Raw genomic sequence first — 20,084 nt, forward strand, 5'->3', positions numbered from 1 at the left:
GCCTTCTTCCTAGGATGCATAATTAGCTAATTTAGGGGGTGTAGCAGGAGAGAGATAATATGGGGGTTAAGGCGTTTGCATTGCACGCAACTGGCCATGGTTCAATCTCCAGCACCGTATCGAGTCTCAGGAAAGCACCCAGAGTTATCCCTGAGCACAGAGCCAGGATTAGCCAGTAACAGCCCCAATAGCATTGAGAGAAATAAAGTATTGGAGTGTTGCTGCATGTACCTGGCCCTGCCTCCAAACCTTCACAAACCCTTTCACAGGATTCATCAATGTCTCGCCTTCCGTGTTCCCGTCCATCAGGAGACTTTGGTGGCTTTTTTCACGAATGACAGGAATCCCTCAACAGAGTCCAGGGCACCCAAAGGAAGCAATGACTAAGCGAAACCCAGAACCCTATTGAGTATGTCCATGAGTTTAAATCTTTGAACTGGGTCATGAAATAAAAAAAAAAAAGGGAAAAGAAAGATCTGCCCTACCCAACGTCCCCCCTCCAGCTGTGTCAGGAAGTTTTCCCTTCCCGCCCTTTCCGTTCCCCCGCACCCCCGTCCACACACACCCAGTGACTTTTGGGGCAAAAGTGATGCCATCAACCCATCCCTTGTTCTCCTTTCTGACGGAAACGGGGACTAGATCAGGGATCAAGCGCTGGATTATAAAAACCAGAGTCCCAGTGAGGCGGTGGAGCCGGGAGAACAGAGGATGGGGGAGATGCTTAACCCTCAAGGACCAAGAGACCAAGGTGAGGTCGGCAGATATTGGGGGGCGCAGAGCCTTGGGGTGCTGGGGAAACCCAGGCTGGCTTCTGGCTCTCCTTCCAGGGAGTTGAGTTTATTCAGAGAAAGACTCAGTGTGTGTCTGTCCCAACCAGAGGAGGGGACGTTTGGGGACGTGAACATGGCCAAGGAGGAGACAGGAATATTCCAGACCATGAGGAGGTGGTCAGGTACTGAGTGGGTCAGCCACCTGGTGAAGGAGGCGCGGGAGGGGGGGTTGCTGGGAAGCGTCTCTGGAACAGGCACTAGGAACGTTGTTGCTCAGTTCTGCCTCCCCCACACCCCTGCCCGCTCCGCAGGGCGCCTGCCCCGGATTAGCCTGTCTCTGTTGCAGCTTCTCATCAGTCTGATCTTCTTCCTGGTCCTCATCGTCATCCTGGTCCGCGGTGAGTCCCAGGAACTCTGTGTCCAGGCTTACGCTGGCTTTTCCTGCCAGGATGCCCTTTACCCTTTTCTCCTCGCCCCCTCCCCCCACCAAATGACGAGGGTTTGGGCTCTGTGTCCCATGCTGTGTGATCTTGCCGTTCGGACACACCCTCTCTGAGCCCGATTCCCTGGCTGTGGCATGCAGCTCTGCGTCCCAGCTCTCAGCACCCCAAGATGTGATGCAGCGTCACATACACGGTTTGGGGGTCACTCCAGCGGGTTTTCTCTGTTGCTTTGTAGTCTCCAAGGTCCGCCAATCCCTGCAGAGCTGGCCTGGGGCCAATCAGAAGAGCCAGGGCTCAGGTGAGGAGTGGACATCACACATTCCACGGTGGAGGGATTCCCCAGCTCAGCGTGAAAGCTGGAGGGTGTTTGTGTGCTGGAGCCCCAAGTGTGCTCACTGGGCTGTGCTGCTCTGTGAGCCTCACTCTTCTCATCTGCAAAATGGGCTCCGAGGTCTCTGTGGGATCCACCCAGCATACTTCCGGGGGTGGGGCTCTACGTCGTTGCTTAATTGCTGAGTCCTTGTCTGCAGCTGACGCTCCTGAACAACAGTTCCAGGCCCGTCTGAATTTGATCAACCAGCAGCTTGTCCAGATAAACAACTCCCTGGGTAGGTCAGTCGGGTCCCAGTCTGGGGGTGGGGGGGCGCTGGGAGAGGCAGGCTGCTCCCATTTTCTAGGCTAAAGGTGTCTGGAGGGCTGTGAAGGTCGGGGCTGATCCCTGGGAGTTCCTCGCGCTGAGCTGCCCCAGGCCTGAGTTTCTGGGATCTGATCCACCCCCCTCTTTTCCCTAGAGAGGCTCTGCCGTGCCTGCCCCTGGGGCTGGGAGTACTTTCAGGGCACCTGCTACCAGTACTCCAGGTCCGTGGCAGATTGGTTTCATGCTATGTCAGCCTGTCGGAGTATAAATTCCCAGCTGGTGATTGTCAACAGTGCTCCTGAGGAGGTGTGTCGGGCAGGCGTCTCTGACTGCTCTCAAGACCCTCTCTCCCACCTTCCTCTATCCCCTGTACTTCGGAGACTCGGGCGTTCAGATGTGGTCAGGGAAGAGTCACTCAGGGAAGTCTTCCTGGAGGAGGAAGCGGCATGCTCATGAGGCGGTCCCCAGAGAGAGAACATAGAGGAACGGAACTTTTCAGTTTGTTTTTTGTTTGTTTGAGTTTTAAAAATGTTTTTTGCTTTTGGGTCACACCCAGTGATGCTCAGGGGTTCCTCCTGGCTCTGCACTCAGTCATTACTCCTGGAGGTGCACTGGGGACCATATGGGATGCTGGGGATTGAACCTGGGTCGGCCACGTGCAAAGCAAACACTTGCCCCACTATACTGTTGTACCTGCCCCAGAAGCTTTATTTTATTTTTTTGGACAGACAGGTGGTCTTCATGAGGTCTTTGCTCTTACATGTACTGTATATACACATGAACTCACACGTCCTACTGATTTTGTTTTCTTTTTGGGTTACACCTGGCTATGCACAGGGGTTACTCCTGGCTCTGCACTCAGCCATTACTCCTGGCAGTGCTCATGGGATCATATGGAATGCTGAGAATTGACCCCAGGTCGGCTGCATGCAAGGCAAATGCCCTACCTGCTCCAGCCCTTCTTCACACGTCCTACTGAAACACATGTAATTCCACCCGCAGGGCACGTTTAGACGTTGAAGGTAGACGGAGCCACAGAAGGAACTGCTCTGGGAACAGGAAAGGGAAGGGGAGTGTTGGGGAATCTTCCTTCTGATGCCCCTCCTCCCCCCAACTCCCACCCCTGGATCCTTCCACCTCCAGACATTCCTACAATTTTGGGAAGTGCGGAAGAAGAGTATGTGGATTGGCCTCAGCGACCACGACAGTGAGGGGTCCTGGCAGTGGATAGATGGAAACCCCCTCAATATCAGGTGAACCCTCAGAGACACTGGCCCGGGGCGGGTGGGGGGGGTGGAGAACCGGAAAACCTTCCTTCCAACTCAGGTGGTCCCCCCAAATTGGGCCCGGAGGAGGTTAACGGAGCCTGACCTTCAGCTTGAAAGCTCCCCTGAGCAGCCTGGGGGGGCCAGCGGATTCCTGGCACCACCCTCAGTGGGTAGGGGTGGTGCATACTCTGATTCTCTCTTGGGATGCTACCATTTGTTTTTTGCTTGTCTATTTTGGGGTTTCTGAGCCACACCAGCGATGCTCAGGGCTGACTCCTGGCTCTGCACTCAGAAATTACTCCTGGCAGTGCTTAGGGTCATATGGGATGCTGGGAATAGAACCTGGGTTGACTGCGTGCCAGGCCAGAGCCCTCCCCACTGGACTATTGCTGTGGCCCAGCATGGCACCCACTGAACTTTTTATTCAGAGGTGTTTTGGTTCACACGCGCTCATGCTGCTCCCCTGGAGACATCTTCTCTGTCCTGCTGACTTTGCAGATAGCTCCCAACTCCCACGTCCTCCACGTGGGTCCGGATGGGCTGGGAGTTGGGGGTGGCGGGGTTAGGAGGGGGCTCAGACTTCCGCTGTCCTCACAGCTATTGGATTCCAGGAGAACCAAACAACTCTGGGAATGAGGACTGTGCGGAGGTGGTGGACCGGGGCTGGAATGACGTCCCGTGTCAGACACAGCTACCTTGGGTCTGTGAGAAGCCAGCCTCCCCCTGTCCCAAGCTTTGGCCATGACTGGGCACCCTGGGGTCATGCCCATTGCTCGCTGCTCTTCTGCCCCCCCAAACTATGGTCCATCCCGCCATAGACTAAAGACAACCCCCTCCTTCTGTGGACAGTTTGAACCTCCCCGTGCCTCCTTGTCATTCTCTTAATAAAGCTACACATGGAACTCTGTCTATGCCTCCACCATTGCTTGCATTTTCTTTCTTTTATATATGTTAATCATCATCATCATCATCATCATCATCCTGTTGATTGTCGAATTTCTCGAGCAGTCTCAGTAACATCTCCATTCGTCCTATCCCTGAGATTTTAGAAGCCTCTCTCTACTTGGCCTTCCCAATGATGCCACATTGGAGGCTCTTTTAGGGTCAGGGGAATGAGACCCAGTTTGTTACTGGCTTTGGCATATGAATAATACATCATGGGAAGCTTGAGAGGCTCTCCCATGTGGGCAGGAAACTCTCAGTAGCTTGCCAGTCTCTCCCAGAGGGAGAAGTAGGGTATAAGACATCGCTTCTGGGAGCTCGCTTTTAGTCTCTGGATGTTGGCCGTTGATGGGATTACACATACCTGGGTTCCTCTGTCGGTACCTTCATGCATGAGGCTTGTCTGAACGTGTGGAGAGGAGCCTTTAGCTTGGCTGTGGCTAGGTTCCGGAGGTCTTTGGCCACCGGGAGCTCTGCTCGGGGTGGGGAGGGAAGCTGGAGCCCATGCCCTCTGAGGGGTCCCGGGGAAGACAGTCAGGCACATAGGCAAGAGACTCTCTGCCATATATATTAAATATATATATATTTATATATATTATAAACATATATATTATATATCTAAAATATATATGATATATATTAGATATATACTCTGCACCAGGCTGTTTTCACTTGGGGTGTCCCAGAGGGGGGCGGGTGAGGGCTTTCCCCCCCAAAGGGACCCAGCTCCGATAGCTGACCTCCACAGTCCAACTGCCTCCATGCTCCAGGCCACTTTCCAAACACTTGAGCCGAGCTTCATGTATGAGTGAACATGTACCTAGGCAGCGCAGCCGCAAATGCGGCCACAAATGCGGCCTCGTGACACATCATAAGACACTCCCTACTCATTTTCCATAATTAACACACCGTATTTGATTGGGGCAAAATGGCGTCAATGCCACCCAAATCCCTTGAGCTGTCCCGAACCCGGCTCACCATCTCGCCTTAGATGATATGCGTCTCAGCATGCCAGGCAACGAACTCTATGCGTGATCTCTGCTGGAACTCTACGCGGGATTCCTGATGGACATTGCCAGCTGTTTTGCAAGATTCAGACAGAATGGCATTGGCATGGCACAGAGAAACAGTGGCGGCGGCCGCAGCAGTGCTGCCTGTCCTTGCTGGGCTAAGTCGCAGAACTTTGGACATAGAGCTGTGGCGGCAGTGCGCAAAGTGCCTCATCCACTGTGGGGTGCTGTCAGCCAACCACCTGGTGACCTGGGACTCAGCACAGGTGTTGGACCTGGCACAGACCCTCTGCGATAGGGTCCTGCTCTGCCAGCTGCTCAGTAACCTCTGAATGCACTCCATCAACCTCAAGGAGATCAATCTGACGCTGCAGATGTTCCATGTGCTGCCTAGAGACACAGGGAGGTGCGTGTTTGTCAGTGTGCAGATCGTGACAACATGCCAGTTGACCAAAAGCTTACATTCGGTAGACAGGGAACACCTGTAGAGGCGATTAGAGGCCACCCCAAAAGCCTCCATCCCATTGGAGATTCCGGCAAGCTACTGATAGTATCCCACCCACACAGCAGAGCCTGGCAAGCTACCCATGGCGTACTCAATATGCCAAAAACAGTAACAAGGATGGTCCTCTTTACCCTGACCCTGAAAGAGCCCCAAATATGCCATCGGGCTACACTAGCATGCAACAGAGACAAATAGAGACATTACTGGCACCCTCTCAAGAAAATCGATGAACAGTGGGATGACAGTGATACTATGATTAGATATAGGTTTGGGGTCACACCCAGTGCTATTCAGGGGTTACTACTGACTCTGGGCTCATGAATCCCTCCTGGAAAATTCAGGGGACCATATAGGATGCCAGAGATAGAATCTGGGTAAGCTGTATGCAAAGCAAATTCCCTATCTCCTGTACTATCACTCTAGACTCCTGTTCTAGTTTCTAGGATGATGTCTTAGTTACATAATTTTGCATATTTTTCTCTACTGTTAAGTTTTTAATTGCTCAGGGATCATTTGAGTAGGTGTGAACTTTTGATGAGATTTTCCTTTGAAAGCATGGGTCTGCCTGTCATTCCCCATCCACCCATCCATGTACCCAATCATTATCCACTGGCCATCCATGCATTTACCCATTCACCATTCATCTAACCATCCACCCACCCACCTATCCATCATCCATCTCTGAATCTACTCATCCATCATCCATCCACCAACCCATGAGCCCACCCATTCATTATTCAACTGTTCATGCACCCATCAATCCACAAACCCATCCATCATCCATCTGTCCATCCACGCATCCATCAAGAATTCATCCATCCACCCACCCTTCCATCATCCACCCATCCACCCACCCACCCATCCATCCATCATCCATCCATTAATCTTTCATTATACATCCATCCATTCACACACCCATGCATTCATCCATCCACCTACCCACCCATCCATCATCCATCTGTCCATCCACCCATCCATCCCACCCATCCATCCATCAGCCATCCATCCCCCATCCATTCATCCATTTGTTATCCATCCATCTATCTATACATCCACCCATTCATTCATCCACCCACCTACCCACCCAGGTGGGTGGGTTGCAGTGGACAGTTCTTCCCTCAGAGTGTCTAGCATCAGAATAAACAAATGCATGAGGTCCTGTCTGATATTGATCTGTCAGACTTATCTGTCAGACTTCATTATCAGAGATCAAAGCGGTGTTACTTCCAGGAGAGGAAGTAGAGGATCTGATAATGTGAGCCGAAGATCACGGGGCCAAGACCGGGGCCCGGGCTGCTCCTGCCATAAGACTTGCTGAGAAATATCTCCGCAGGTGTCAGGGAATTCCCTCCTCCTTCCTCTCTGGAGGGCAGAAGTGTTGTGTCCAATTGGCTTCTTGTTCTTCTCTCTGTGTGCACGGACAAGGTGAGGAGCCACGAGGCAACCCCTGAGCTCTAAAACTAGCCAGTGAGGAGGAGGAGAAAGAGGAAAAGGAAGAGCAAGAAGAGGAGTAAGAAGAGGAGGAAGAGGAGGAGATGGAGAAGCAGAAGGAGGTGGAAAAGAGCAGAGAGCACTGCAGGATGGACAGCATCTCTGACTACGAGGAACCATATGGTTCCGGTAAGGCAGGGGGGTTTAGTGGGTCTGTGCCACAGGGCCCTGGGTGCCAGGGTGTAAAGCCCCAGTCCAGCTGTTAATCCACAGTCGTATCTGTCCCCTTCAGAAGAGACCTACGGAAACTTGAACTTTGCTGAGAATGAGGTTCCACAGGCCCAAAGCGCGAGGAGGTGTTCAGGTGGGTCAGCCAGCTGGAGAAGGGGGTGCCCGGGAGTCATGTCTGGCAGAGACACGGGTGGGCCTGAGCCTCATCCCTGCCCCTGGCAACCCCTACAGGGCGCCTGCCCCGGGTCAGCATCGAGCTCCTGCAGCTTCTCACCTCTCTGGGCCTCCTCGTGCTATTCGTGATCATCCTGGTTCAGCGTGAGTTCAAGGGGCCGTGGGCTTGGACTCAGGTCTTCTCACTCTGGGATGTTCTTAGCTCGTTTCACCCCATCATTCCCTAACTTAATCGGCTTTGGACTGTGTCCCGTGCTGTGTGATGTTCTTTTACACACCCTCGCTGAGCCCATTTTCCTCTCTGTGGAACACAGCTCTGCCCCACATCCGCAACCCCTGGACGTTTGTTTGGGGCCACTCAGGGGGCTTCTCTGTTCTCTTGTAGTCACCAGGATCCACCAATTCCTGCAGGTCCAGGGTGGGGGGCCATCAAAGGAAGAGATCCTGGATGAGGATCAAGACAGTTCGGGATCTGGAATGAGAAATGGTCGGACTCTGTAGAATCTGGGGATATGCGCAGTGGGTGAGGGGGGCAGGGCAGGAAGATGCGGTTGGGAGTGCTGGAGACCCGAGTGAGGCCACAGGGCTGAGCTTCTCTGTCAGTCTCTCTTCCCATCTGTAAAATGGGCTCCGAGGACGATGAAGTGACAGCCACAGAGGGGATGGCATTTTCCTTTCACGTGACCAATCCAGATTCGATCCCCGACATCCCTAGGGTCCCCTGAGAGCCACCAAGAGTCATTCCTGGTTGCAGAGCCAGGAGTAAATCCTGAGCATCACTGCGTGTGACCCAAAAAAGGAAAAAAAACACCCAAGGGGGATCTTTAAGGTCTCCAGCACATCTGCCAGGGACTCTCTCACCCGTGATTGGTGCTTGACCACTGAGCCCTTGTCTGCAGCTACTCAGAAGCAGATCCAGGAGGAACTGGGCATGATCAGCCACCGGCTTGCTCGGATGAACGTCACTCTGGGTACGTCGGGGTGAGGCCCCAGGTCAGGAGTGCCGTGCAGGGGGTCAGGGGCTTCTATCAGCTTCTAGTCTACAGGCTTGAGGAGGGCGGGTGGGCTGGGGACCCTTCCATGAAAGGCCCCATGCTCTGAGCTGACGTGGCACACGGGGACCGAGCGATCCCCCGCCCCTGGACCTCCCCGGATCTGACCCTGCCCTTCTCTCCCCAGAGAGGCTCTGCCGGCAGTGCCCCTGGGACTGGGAGCTCTTCCAGGGAAGCTGCTACTGGTTCTCCAGGTCCCAGAGCGATTGGATGTCTACAGACTCCGCCTGTCAGCGCATGAACGCCCGGCTGGTGGTGGTCAACAGTGTCTCAGAGGAGGTGTGGCACCTTGCCTGGTCTCAACACCCTCTCTGACACCCTACTGGGGGTCGAGCCTACAAGGCATAGGATGGACCTAAAGTGCAGTCAAGGAAGGCTTCCTAGAGGAGTAGGAAGAAGGTCCCGTGAGAGGTCACGTATGAGAGACACTGGGGTTAGGGCAGATGAGTCCTCTCTCTACCCCCCTCACCCCATTCCAGGAGGGAGACTCAGCAATGAACACAGCTGCTCTGGTGCCTTGGGGTCAAGCTGTGCTAGGATTTCAGGACTTTCCTGGGTGCAGGGTCTGCGGGGGAGCGAGCAGAGGTGCTCCTGGCTGTGTTGGGGATCTTCCTCCTGATGCCCCCCCATCCTCTGCCCACAGAAATTCCTCCAGTCGTGGATGATCCGGCATGAGAAAAGAACTTGGATTGGCCTCAGCGACCACCATGATGAGGCGTCCTGGCGATGGGTGGACGGGACCCCCTTCCAACTCAGGTGACCCCTCCCAGACACTGCCTTCGGGGCGGAGCAGGGGAGAGTCCTCAACCCCAAGCAGAGCCCGTAGTCGGCCTTCTGGGATCACCATCCCTATCGCCTGAGCCACGACAGAGAGGCCCATTCAAGAGCCAGGCCCAGGAGTCAGTTATTTACTCCCATGTCATCTGAATCTGATTTTTTTTTTGCTGTTTGGGTAACTCCCGGCAATGCTCAGGGGTTACTCTTGGCTCTGAACTCATGAATTACTCCTGGCAGTGTTCACGGGACCCTATGGTATGCCAGGGATACAACCTGGGTCTGTCAAGTGCAAGGCCAATGCCCTACCCGCGTGCTATTGCTCTGGCCCCAGAATCTTGATTTCTTCAGTTTGAGCCACATTCGGTGGTGGGCAAGGCTTATTCCCAGCTCCGTGCTCAGGGATCACTCATGGCGGGATACAGGACACAAGATGGGATGACAGAGATCAAATCTGATTTTGCTGCGTGTGAGGCAAGAGCCCTCCTGCTGTACTGTCTCTTCAGCCCCTATCAGAATAATTTTTTACAATCCTTTCTTTGGGGCCAAGTGATGGGACAGTGGGGCACGCACTTGCCCTGCACATGGCCAACCTGAGCTCAGGCCCCGGCACTGCTGGTGGTGTCCTGAGCCCCACCAAGGGTAATTCCTGAGCACAGAACTAGGAGTAAGCCAGGAGTAATCACTGGCAAATGTGGCCCTGACACCAACTAAAGTAACCACAATCCTGCCTCAGAATATCTCACCTCCTGTTGGAAATTGGCTGCAAAGTGCCAGAGAGCAGCCCCTCAGGGAGGGGGCCAGGTGGGCTAGGGTAGAGCTGAGGACAGGACAGTAGGGGGCTCATTGCATCACTGCTGTTCACAGCTTCTGGAAACCAGGAGAACCCAACAACGATGGCGATGAGGACTGTGTGGAATTGTACAATGGTGGCTGGAACGACGATCAGTGTTATATAGAGAAGGCATGGATCTGTGAGAAGCCCATGGTGTCCTGCACCATTGTGTGATGACCATTGTTCCCCTCTGTCAGGTGCTTCCACCCCGACTGCTGCTTCTTCCGCCTGGATCTTGGAGATCCCCAGGGATCCGAGACACCTTTGCCTACCGCCCCCCTCACCCCGTTAACTAGAGATCACCCCATCCCTTGGGTGCCTCATCCTCCTCTTGGTCCCAGTGGCATCCCTTGAATAAAGTCACACACTGGATACTGTCGTCGTGGAGCATGGTGTCTGTGCTTTCACCGCTGCTTCAAGTGCTCTTGTCGATGACATTTTCTGTTTGCTATGATAGTGTTTCTTTCAACGTCTTTCTTCTTCTATGGATGGGAATTTGATTTCCTACACACCTCTTTGAGTTGGTTTGTAAAGCTGATGACAAATACACCTGCGCACATATATCTGCCAGACTTTGTTCTGACTGTTCATCCATCTGTCTGCCCAACCCCTCTCCCATCCATCATTATACATCTATTCATCAGTCCATCCATCTCCACACCTACCCATCCATCCATTTCTTTCTCTTTAAAAAATTTTAAAATTCTTTTATAAGATGTATCACAATATTTGATTGCAGTTAATATTCAAACACCAGTCCAACCACCATTACACCTTCTGAAGACCAAATTTGAGATGGTTCCATCCCAAGCCCCAAGCCCTGTTCCAAAGCACAATCGAAATAATACATTTCATATTGTCTGTTGTGGAAACCTGTTTTATGATTTGTCGCGCGGCCGCATTTGCAGCCACGCATTCCAGAAGTACATTCACTTGTATGTGAGGCTCGGCTCAAGCTTTGAGGAACGGCCTTGAGTGTGGCGGTGGTTGGGTTCTGACACGCTCAAGGAGGTTTTCAGCTACCAAGGCTGGGTCCCTTGGGGCGGGGAGGGCTCTCACCCGCTCCTCTCTTGGGCACCCTGAGTGAAACAACCTGGCACAGAGTCCAGTGGCATGGCTCTGGCGGGCATCATGTTGCTCCCTTCCAGGAGAAAAAGCTGTGTGATCTGGATGGTGGCCGATGAGGAGCCAAACAGAGTGTTCAAACTCAGTACATCAAGATCTTCTGCGAGCTGTATTACAAATTCACCACCAGGATCTCTCCATTCTACAAGGAAGTGATCATTGATGTAAAGAGAGGGGTTCGGCAGGGTGATGCCATTTCACCAAAACTCTTCTCGAGCCACCCTCGAGAATGTCATGCGATGACTGGAATGGGAAGGAATGGTAGTGAAGATAGACGGTTGGCAACTACACCACCTTCGCTTCGCTGATGACATTGTTCTCACAATGCCAAACATTAGCCAAGCGGCACAAATGGTGTCTGACTTTGACCGCGAGTGTGGAAAAATCGGATGGCAGCTGAATCTCAACAAGACGATGCTCATGAAAAACGAAGTACTCCCTGATGCTCCATTTGCTCTCAATGAAACGAACATCTCCGAGTGCAGCAGCTATGAGTACCTGGGTCGAGAACACTACATGTGGAATGACTTGGTGCCACAACTGCGCAGGAGGAAGAGAGCAGCGTGGAACGCCTTCAAGAGTGTCGAAAAAGTGGTTAAGAGGATGAAGATCCTCCAACTCTGGGCACATCTTTTCGATTCCACTGTTCTTCCTGCACTAACATACGCCTGAGAGACCTGGGCCCTACGCAAACAGTATGAGAACGCTATTCAGGTATCTCAAAGAGGAATCAAGAGACATATGCTAGGAGTATCACGTCTCCATCAACTGAGAGAAAGAATCTGGAGTTCCGACCTCCGTCAACGGTCAAGAATCAGGGACACGGGACTGGAGTGATAGCACAGCGGGTAGGGCGTTTGCCTTGCACGCGGCCGACCCAGGTTCGATTCCCAGCATCCCATATGGTCCCCTGAGCACCGCCAGGGGTAATTCCTGAGTGCAGAGCCAGGAGTGACCCCTGTGCATTGCCGGGTGTGACCCAAAAAGCAAAAAAAAAAAAAAGAATCAGGGACACTGTCTCGTTTGCCAAGGCATCAAAAATCAGATGGGTCTGACATGTAATGCGACTCGGATGACCGCTGGACTAGAGCTGTTAGCGACTGGATTCCACGGGATTTCAAAAGACCGCGTGGCAGCCCACCAAGTCAGATTTCTTCGTCAAGGGCTGGAGCGATAGCACAGCGGGTAGGGCGTTTGCCTTGCACGAGGCCGACCCGGGTTTGATTCCCAGCATCCCATATGGTCCCCTGAGCACCGCCAGGGGTAATTCATGAGTGCAGAGCCAGGAGTGACCCCTGTGCATTGCCGGGTGTGACCCAAAAAGCAAAAAAAAAAAAAGAAGAAGAATTCTTTGTCAAAAACTCTGAATGAATGGTTTGAGGCTCTTCCTGTTTCTGGAGCGAGCAGATATCACTGGGCTACACTAGCACGTGACAGGGACAAATGGAGACGTTACTGGCGCCCGCTCCAGCAAATCGAAGATCAACGGCATGACAAGTGATACAATTGATAAAAGTGATGGAACTCTGTCTATGCCTCCACCATTGCTTCCATTTTCTTTGTTTTATATATGTTAAATATATATACATATATATTAGATATATACTCTACACCAGACTGTTTTCACTTCGAGCACCCCAGAGCGGGGCGGGTGAGACCTCCCAGCCCCAAGGGACCCAGCTCCGACAGCCGACCTCCACAGTCCAACTGCCGCCATGCTCCAGGCCACTTTCCACATTCTTGAGCCGGGCTTCATGTATGAGTAAACATGTACCTAAGCAGCACAGCCGCAAATGCGGCCACAAATGCGGCCGCGTGACACATCATAAGACACTCCCTACTCACTTTCCATAATTACCACACTGTATTTGATTGGGGGCAAAATGGCGCCAATCCCACCAGAACCCCTTGCGCTGTCCTGAACCCGGCTCACCATCTCGCCTTAGACGACACGCGGCTCAGCACACCAGGCAATGAACTCTATGCGTGATCCCTGCTGGAACTCTACGCGGGTTTCCTGATGGACTTTGCCGGCTGTTTTGAAAGATTTGGACAGAATAGCGTTGGTGTGGCACGTAAAAACCGTGGCGGCTGCCGCAGTGGCACTACCTGCCCTGGCCAGGCTGAGTCGCAGTGACTTTGGACATAGAGCTGTGGCGGCAGTGCGCAAAGTGCCTCATCCACTGTGGGGTGCTGTCAGCCAACCACCTGGTGACCTGGGACTCGGCACAGGTGTTGGACCTGGCACAGACCCTCTGCGATAGGGTCCTGCTCTGCCAGCTTCTCAACAACCACTGGACGCACTCCATCAACCTCAAGGAGATCAATCTGAGGCTGCAGATGTTCCAGGTGCTGCCCAGAGACATATGGCGGTGCATTTGTCAGTGTGCAGATCGTGACAACATGCCAGTTGACCAAAAGCTTACATTCGGTAGATGGGGAACACATGTAAAGGCGATTAGAGGCTGTCCCAAAAGCCTCCGTCCCTCTCGGAGATCCTGGCAAGCTACTGAAAGTATCCAACCCGCACAGCGAGCCTGGCAAGCTACCCATGACATACTCGACATGCCAAAAACAGTAACAAGGACGGTCCTCTTTCCCCCGACCCTGAAAGAGCCCCAAATATGCCATCGGGCTACACTAGCTCACGACAGGGACGAATAGAAATGTTACTGGTGCCCTCTCAAGCAAATCGATGAACAACAGGATGACAGTAATACAGTGATTACATATAGGTTTGGGGTCACACCAAGCAACGCTCAGGGGTTATTCCTGACTCTGGGCTCATGAATCCCTCCTGGAAAAAACAGGGGACCATATAGGATGCCAGAGATTGAATCTGGGTAAGCTGTATGCAAGGCAAACTCCCTATCTCCTGTACTATCACTCTAGACTCCTGTTCTATTTTCTAGGACGATGTCTTAGTTGCATATTTTTGCACATTTTTCTCTCCTGTTGAGTATTTAATTGACCAGGGATCATTTGAGTAGGTGTGAACTTTTGATGAGATTTTCCTTTGAAAGCATGGGTCTGTCTGTCATCCCCCATCCACCCATCCATGTACCCAATCATCATCCACTGGCCATCCATGCATTCACCCATTCACCATTCATCTAACAATCCACCCACCCATCCATCATCCATCCATCCACCATCCACCTATCCATCCATCATCCACCCACCCACCAACCCATCCATCCATCATCCATCCATTCATCCATTTATTATTCATCCATCCATCGATTCATTCACCCACGCATTTTTTCATTCATTCACCTACCCACCCATTCATCATCCATCTGTCCATCCACCCATCCATCCCACCCATCTATCCATCAGCCATCCATCCCCCATCCATTTGTTATCCATCCATCTATACATTCACCCATTCATTCATCTGGCTGGGTCCAGATGGGCTAGGAGTTGGGGATGGGGGGTTACGGAGGGGGCTCAGACTTCTTCTGTCCTCACAGCTTCTGGAGTGAAGGAGAACCCAACAACTATAACAATGAGAACTGCGTGGAGGTGCTGGATATGGATCATGGCTGGAATGACATGGCCTGTCATTCAAATCGATTTTGGGTCTGTGAGAAGCCAGCCTACCCCTGCCCCGAGCTCTGGCCATGACAGGGCACCCTGAGGTCATGCCCTCTGCTCGCTGCTCTTCTGCCCTCCCAAACTATGGTCCATCCCGCCGTAGACTAAAGACAACCCCCTCCTTCTGTTGAGGGTTTCATCCTCCCCCTGCCTCCTTGTCATTCCCCTTAATAAAATTACACATATCACTCTGTCTATGTCTCTACCATTGCTTCCATTCTCTTTCTTTTATATATGTTAAATATATATATACATATATATTAGATATTAGGTTTGGGGTCACACCCAGTGACGCTCACGGGTTACTCCTGTCCCGGGGCTCATGAATCCCTCCTGGAAAACTCAGGGGACCATATAGGATGCCAGGGATTGAATCTGGGTAAGCTGTATGCAAGGCAAATTCCCAATCTCCTGTACTATCACTCTAGACTCCTGTTCTATTTTCTAGGACGATGTCTTAGTTGCGTATTTTTGCATATATTTCTCTCCTGTTGAGTATTTAATTGTCCAGGGATCATTTGAGTAGGTGTGAACTTTTGATGAGATTTTCCTTTGAAAGCATGGGTCTGCCTGTCATTCCCCACTCATCCATCCATGTACCCACCCATCATCCACTGGCCATACATGTACTCACCCATTGACCATTCATCTAACCTATCCATCATCCACCCATCCATCTACTCATCCATCATCCATCCACCCACCCATGAACCCACCCATTCATTATTCATCTGTCTATGCACCCATCGAACCACCCACCCATCCATCATCCATCTCTCCATCCACCCATCCATCAACAATTCATCCATCCACCCACCCATTCATCCATCAGCCATCCATCCCCCATCCATTCATCCATTCATTATCCATCCATCCGTCTATACATCCACCCATCCATTCATCCATCCACCTACCCTCCCACCCATCATCCCTCTGTCTATCCACCCATCCATCATCCAGCCATCCATTCACATATCACCCACCTGTCCATCCTCCTGGTACCTGGTGAGAGCCCTTTCCCAGGAAGCAGAGGGTTTAAGTGGACAGTTCTTCCCTTGGAGTGTCTAGCACCAGAACAAACAAATGCATGAGGTCCTGTCTGACTTATCTGTCAGACTTCATTATCAGAGATCAAAGCGGAGTTACTTCCTGGAGAGGAAGCAGAGGATCTAATAATGTGAACTGAAGATCACGGGGCCAAGACGGGGGCCTGGGCTGCTCCTGCCATAAGACTTGCTGAGGAATATCTCTGCTGGTGTCAGGGAATTCCCTCCTCCCTCCTCTCTGGAGGGCAGAAGTGTTGTGTCCAATTGGCTTCTTGTTCTTCTCTCTGTGTGCACGGACATGGCGAGGAGCCACGAGGCAACCCCTGAGCTTTAAAACTAGCCAGTGAGATTGGGGCCAGCAACACCGGGGCGCCGGAAGGAGGAGGTGCCACCAGCACACCTTCTCCAGATGGAGTCCTGGCGACACTGAGCAGCAACTAACACGGCTCCAGGATTCCGGACTGGGACACATCCGAGCTACAGGGGGGCACTGGAGTGGGGTGGCGCCAGCCCAAACTCCAAGTGGTCCTGGCCGCCGGAAGTCACGCCCTCGACCCACCCTCGGCGCCATCTTGCCACAATCAACAGAGAAGCGGCAGGCATTCTGGTGAGCAACGCGGCCCGGAAAATGCTCCGGACCTGAATTGGGGCCAGCAACACCGGGGAGCCAGAAGGAGGAGGTGCCGCCAGCACACCTTCTCCAGATGGAGCCCTGGCGACACTGAGCAGCAACTAACACGGCTCCAGGATTCGGGACTGGGACACATCCGAGCCGCGCGGCCGCTAACGAAGCTGCGCGACCTTTTCTAAAACCTGAAAACATACAATCTTTTAACGGAAAACTAATTATCAAATGCTTCCTTATTAGGGTTATCTTGTTTGGGGGTATAACTCCCACAACAATAGTAAGTTTTGTGTTGAAATATGGAACATAATCAAGGTGAAGAGAAAATGAAGTGAAATTCATCAGTTATACAGTTGGGGTGGGGGATGGGGGGTATACCGGGAATTTTGGTGGTGGAATATGGGCACTGGTGAAGGGATGGTGTTTGAATACGGTATAACTGAGACATAAACCTGAGAACTCTGTAACTTTCCACATGGTGATAAAATATAAAAAAAATAAATAAATAGAAGTAGAAAAAAAATAAAACTAGCCAGTGAGGAGGAGGAGGAAGAGGAAAAGGAAAAGCAAGAAGAGGAGGAAGAAGAGGAGGAAGAGGAGGAGATGAAGAAGCAGGAGGAGGTGGAAAAGAGCAGAGAGCACTGCAGGATGGACAGCATCTCTGACTACGAGGAACCACATGGTTCCGGTAAGGCAGGGGGGTTTAGTGGGTCTGTGCCACAGGGCCCTGGGTGCCAGGGTGTAAAGCCCCAGTCCAGCTGTTAATCCACAGCCGTATCTGTCCCCTTCAGAAGCGACCTACGGAAACTTGAACTTTGCTGAGAATGAGGTTCCACAGGCCCAAAGCGAGAGGAGGTGTTCAGGTGGGTCAGCCAGCTGGGGAAGGGGGTTCCTGGGAGGCGTGTCTGGCAGAGACACGGGTGGGCCTGAGCCTCAGCCCTGCCCCTGGCCACTCCTGCAGGGCGTCTGCCCCGGGTCAGCATCAAGCTCCTGCAGCTTCTCACCTCTCTGGGCCTCCTCGTGCTATTCGTGACCATCCTGGTTCAAGGTGAGTTCAAGGGGCTTGGACTCAGGTTTTGTCACTCTGGGATGCTCTTAGCTCGTTTCACCCTGTCATCCCCTAACTCAATTGGCTTCGGGCTCTGTCCCGTGCTTTGTGATGTCTTTTTTACACACCCTCGCTGAGCCCATTTCCATCTCAGTGCAACACAGCTCTGCCCCACACCCATGGGAGCTGTAGCTCTCCCCAACCCCTGGACGTTTGTTTGGGGGGCACTCAGGGGGCTTCTCTGTTCTCTTGAAGTGATCAGGATCCACCAATCCCTGCAGGTCCAGGCTGGGGGGCCATCAAAGGAAATGATCCTGGGTGAGGATCAAGACACCTTGAGATCTGGCATGAGAAATGGTCGGAGTCTACAGAATCTGGGGAAATGCACAGTGGGTGAGGGGGGCAGAGCAGAAGGATGGGGTTAGGGGATGCTGGAGACCCAAGTGAGGCCGCAGGGCTGAGCTACTCTGTCAGCCTCTCTTCCTGTCTGTAAAATGGGCTTGAGGTCTCTGTGGGATCCACCCAGCATTTTCTTGGGGTGCCTCTATCTCTCATCGGTGCTTAGTCACTGAGTCTTTATCTGCAGTTGATGCTTGCGAGCAACAGATCCAGGCCCGTCTGAATTTGATCAACCGGCAGCTCGCCTGGATAAACGACTCCCTGGGTAGGTCAGAGCCTGGTCCCAGGTCTGAAGGGCTGTGGGAGGCGTGGGGGCTGGGAGAGGCGGGATGCTCCCACTTTCTAGACTAAAGGAAGGCTGCACAGGTTGGGTCGGTTCCCTGGAGGTCCCATGCGCTGAACTTACCCAGGCCTGAGTCTCTGGGATCTGACCCGCGCCCTCTCCTCCCCAGAGAGACTCTGCCGTGCCTGCCCCTCGGGCTGGGAGCACTTTCAGGGCAGCTGCTACCGGTTCTCCAGGTCCAAGGGAGATTGGCTTCATGCTGTGTCAGCCTGTCAGCTCCTGAATTCCCAGCTGGTGGTCGTCAACAGTGCTCCCAAGGAGGTGTGTCGGGTGGGCGTCCCTGGCTGCTCTCAAGACCCTCTCTCACTTTCCTCTATCCCCTGCGCTTCGGAGACTCGGGGGTTCAGATATGGTCAGGGGAGAGTGGTCACTCAGGGAAGTCTACCCGGAGGAGGAAGCTGTGTGCTCATTAGGCAGTCCCCAGAGAGAGAACACAGTGGACGGAAGGTTTTTTTTTTTTCTTTTGGGGTCACACACGGCGATGCTCAGCGGTTACTCCTGGCTCTGCACTCAGAAATTAATTCCTAGCAGTGCTCAGGGAACCATATGGGATGCTGGGAATCGAACCTGGGTCGGCCGCTTGCAAGGCAAACGACTCACCCGCTGTCCTATTGCTCAGCCCCGAGGAAATGAACTTTTTGGTTTGATTTATTTGTTTGTTTCTTTGTTTGATTTTTTTGTTTGTTTTTTGGTCACACCCAACAATGCTCAGGGCTCCATCTTAGCTCTGCATTCAGGAATTACTCCTGGCGGTGGTCTGGGAACCATATGGGATGGCGGGGATCGAATCCTGGTCAGCCGCGTGCAAAGCAAACACTTGCCCCGCTATGCTATTGCTCCTGTCCCAGGAGCTTTAATTCATTTTTTATTTATTTGACAGATAGACAGGGGCTCTTCATGAGGTCTTTGCTCACCGTATACACATGTGCACTCACACGTCCTATGGATTTTTTTTTCTTTTTGGGTCACACCCGGCGATGCGCAAGGGTTGCTCCTGGCTCTGCACTCAGGAATAACTCCTGGCGGTGCTCGGGGGAACCATATGGAATGCTGGGAATTGATTCCAGGTCTTCGGTGTGCAAGGCCAAAGCCAACCCGCTGTGCCATTGCTCCAGAACCTCACACATCCTACTGAAACACACATGCTATTCCACCCCCACGGTTCGTTTGGAGGTTGAAGGTAGATGGAGCCGCAGAAGGAACTGCTCTGGGAACAGGAAAGGGAAGGGGAGCGTTGGGGGAATCTTCCTTCTGATGCCCCTCCCCCCGCAACACCCACCCTCGGATCATTCCACTTCCAGAAATTCCTGCAGTTTTGGAAAGTGCGGGATCAGCGCCTGTGGATTGGCCTGAGCGACAACCACAGTGAGGGGTCCTGGCAATGGATAGACGGAAGTCCCCTCAATATCAGGTGAACCCTCAGAGACACTGGCCTGGGATGGGCAGGAGGTGGGGAGAACCGGGAAACCTTCCCTCCAACACAGGTGGTCCCCCCCAATTGGCCCAGAGGAGGATGAGGGAGCCTGACCTTCAGCTTGAAAGCCTCCCTGAGCAGCTGGGGTGGGGGACAGCGGAATCCTGGCACCACCCTCAGGGGGTAGGGGTGGGGGGTAGTCTCATTCTCTCTTGGAATGCTACCATTTGTTTTTTGTTTCTCTATTTTGGGGTTTCTGGGCCACATCCAGCGATGCTCAGGGCTGACTCCTGGCTCTGCACTCAGAAATTACTCCTGGAATTGCTCAGGCCTTAGGGGATGCCGGGAATTGAACCTGGGTTGACCTCATGCCAGGCCAGCACCCTCCCCCCTGGAGTATTGCTGTAGCCCAGCA

At 52.7% G+C, this 20,084-nt stretch overlaps 1 protein-coding gene across 1 annotated transcript; it reads left to right on the forward strand.

The window, feature by feature from the left end:
• The first annotated feature begins 903 nt into the window (after nt 1-903).
• LOC101537047 (CD209 antigen-like protein E) lies at nt 904-10,246 on the forward strand. Its single transcript, XM_055124694.1, has 8 exons — nt 904-952; nt 1,082-1,168; nt 7,299-7,370; nt 7,469-7,555; nt 8,311-8,382; nt 8,591-8,742; nt 9,107-9,219; nt 10,105-10,246. The coding sequence occupies exons 1-8, from the start codon at nt 904-906 to the stop codon at nt 10,244-10,246; spliced, it is 774 nt and encodes a 257-aa protein (XP_054980669.1).
• The last annotated feature ends 9,838 nt before the right edge of the window (nt 10,247-20,084 follow it).

The sequence above is a fragment of the Sorex araneus genome, chromosome 2, assembly GCF_027595985.1.
Source record: "Sorex araneus isolate mSorAra2 chromosome 2, mSorAra2.pri, whole genome shotgun sequence".
NCBI lineage: Eukaryota > Metazoa > Chordata > Mammalia > Eulipotyphla > Soricidae > Sorex > Sorex araneus.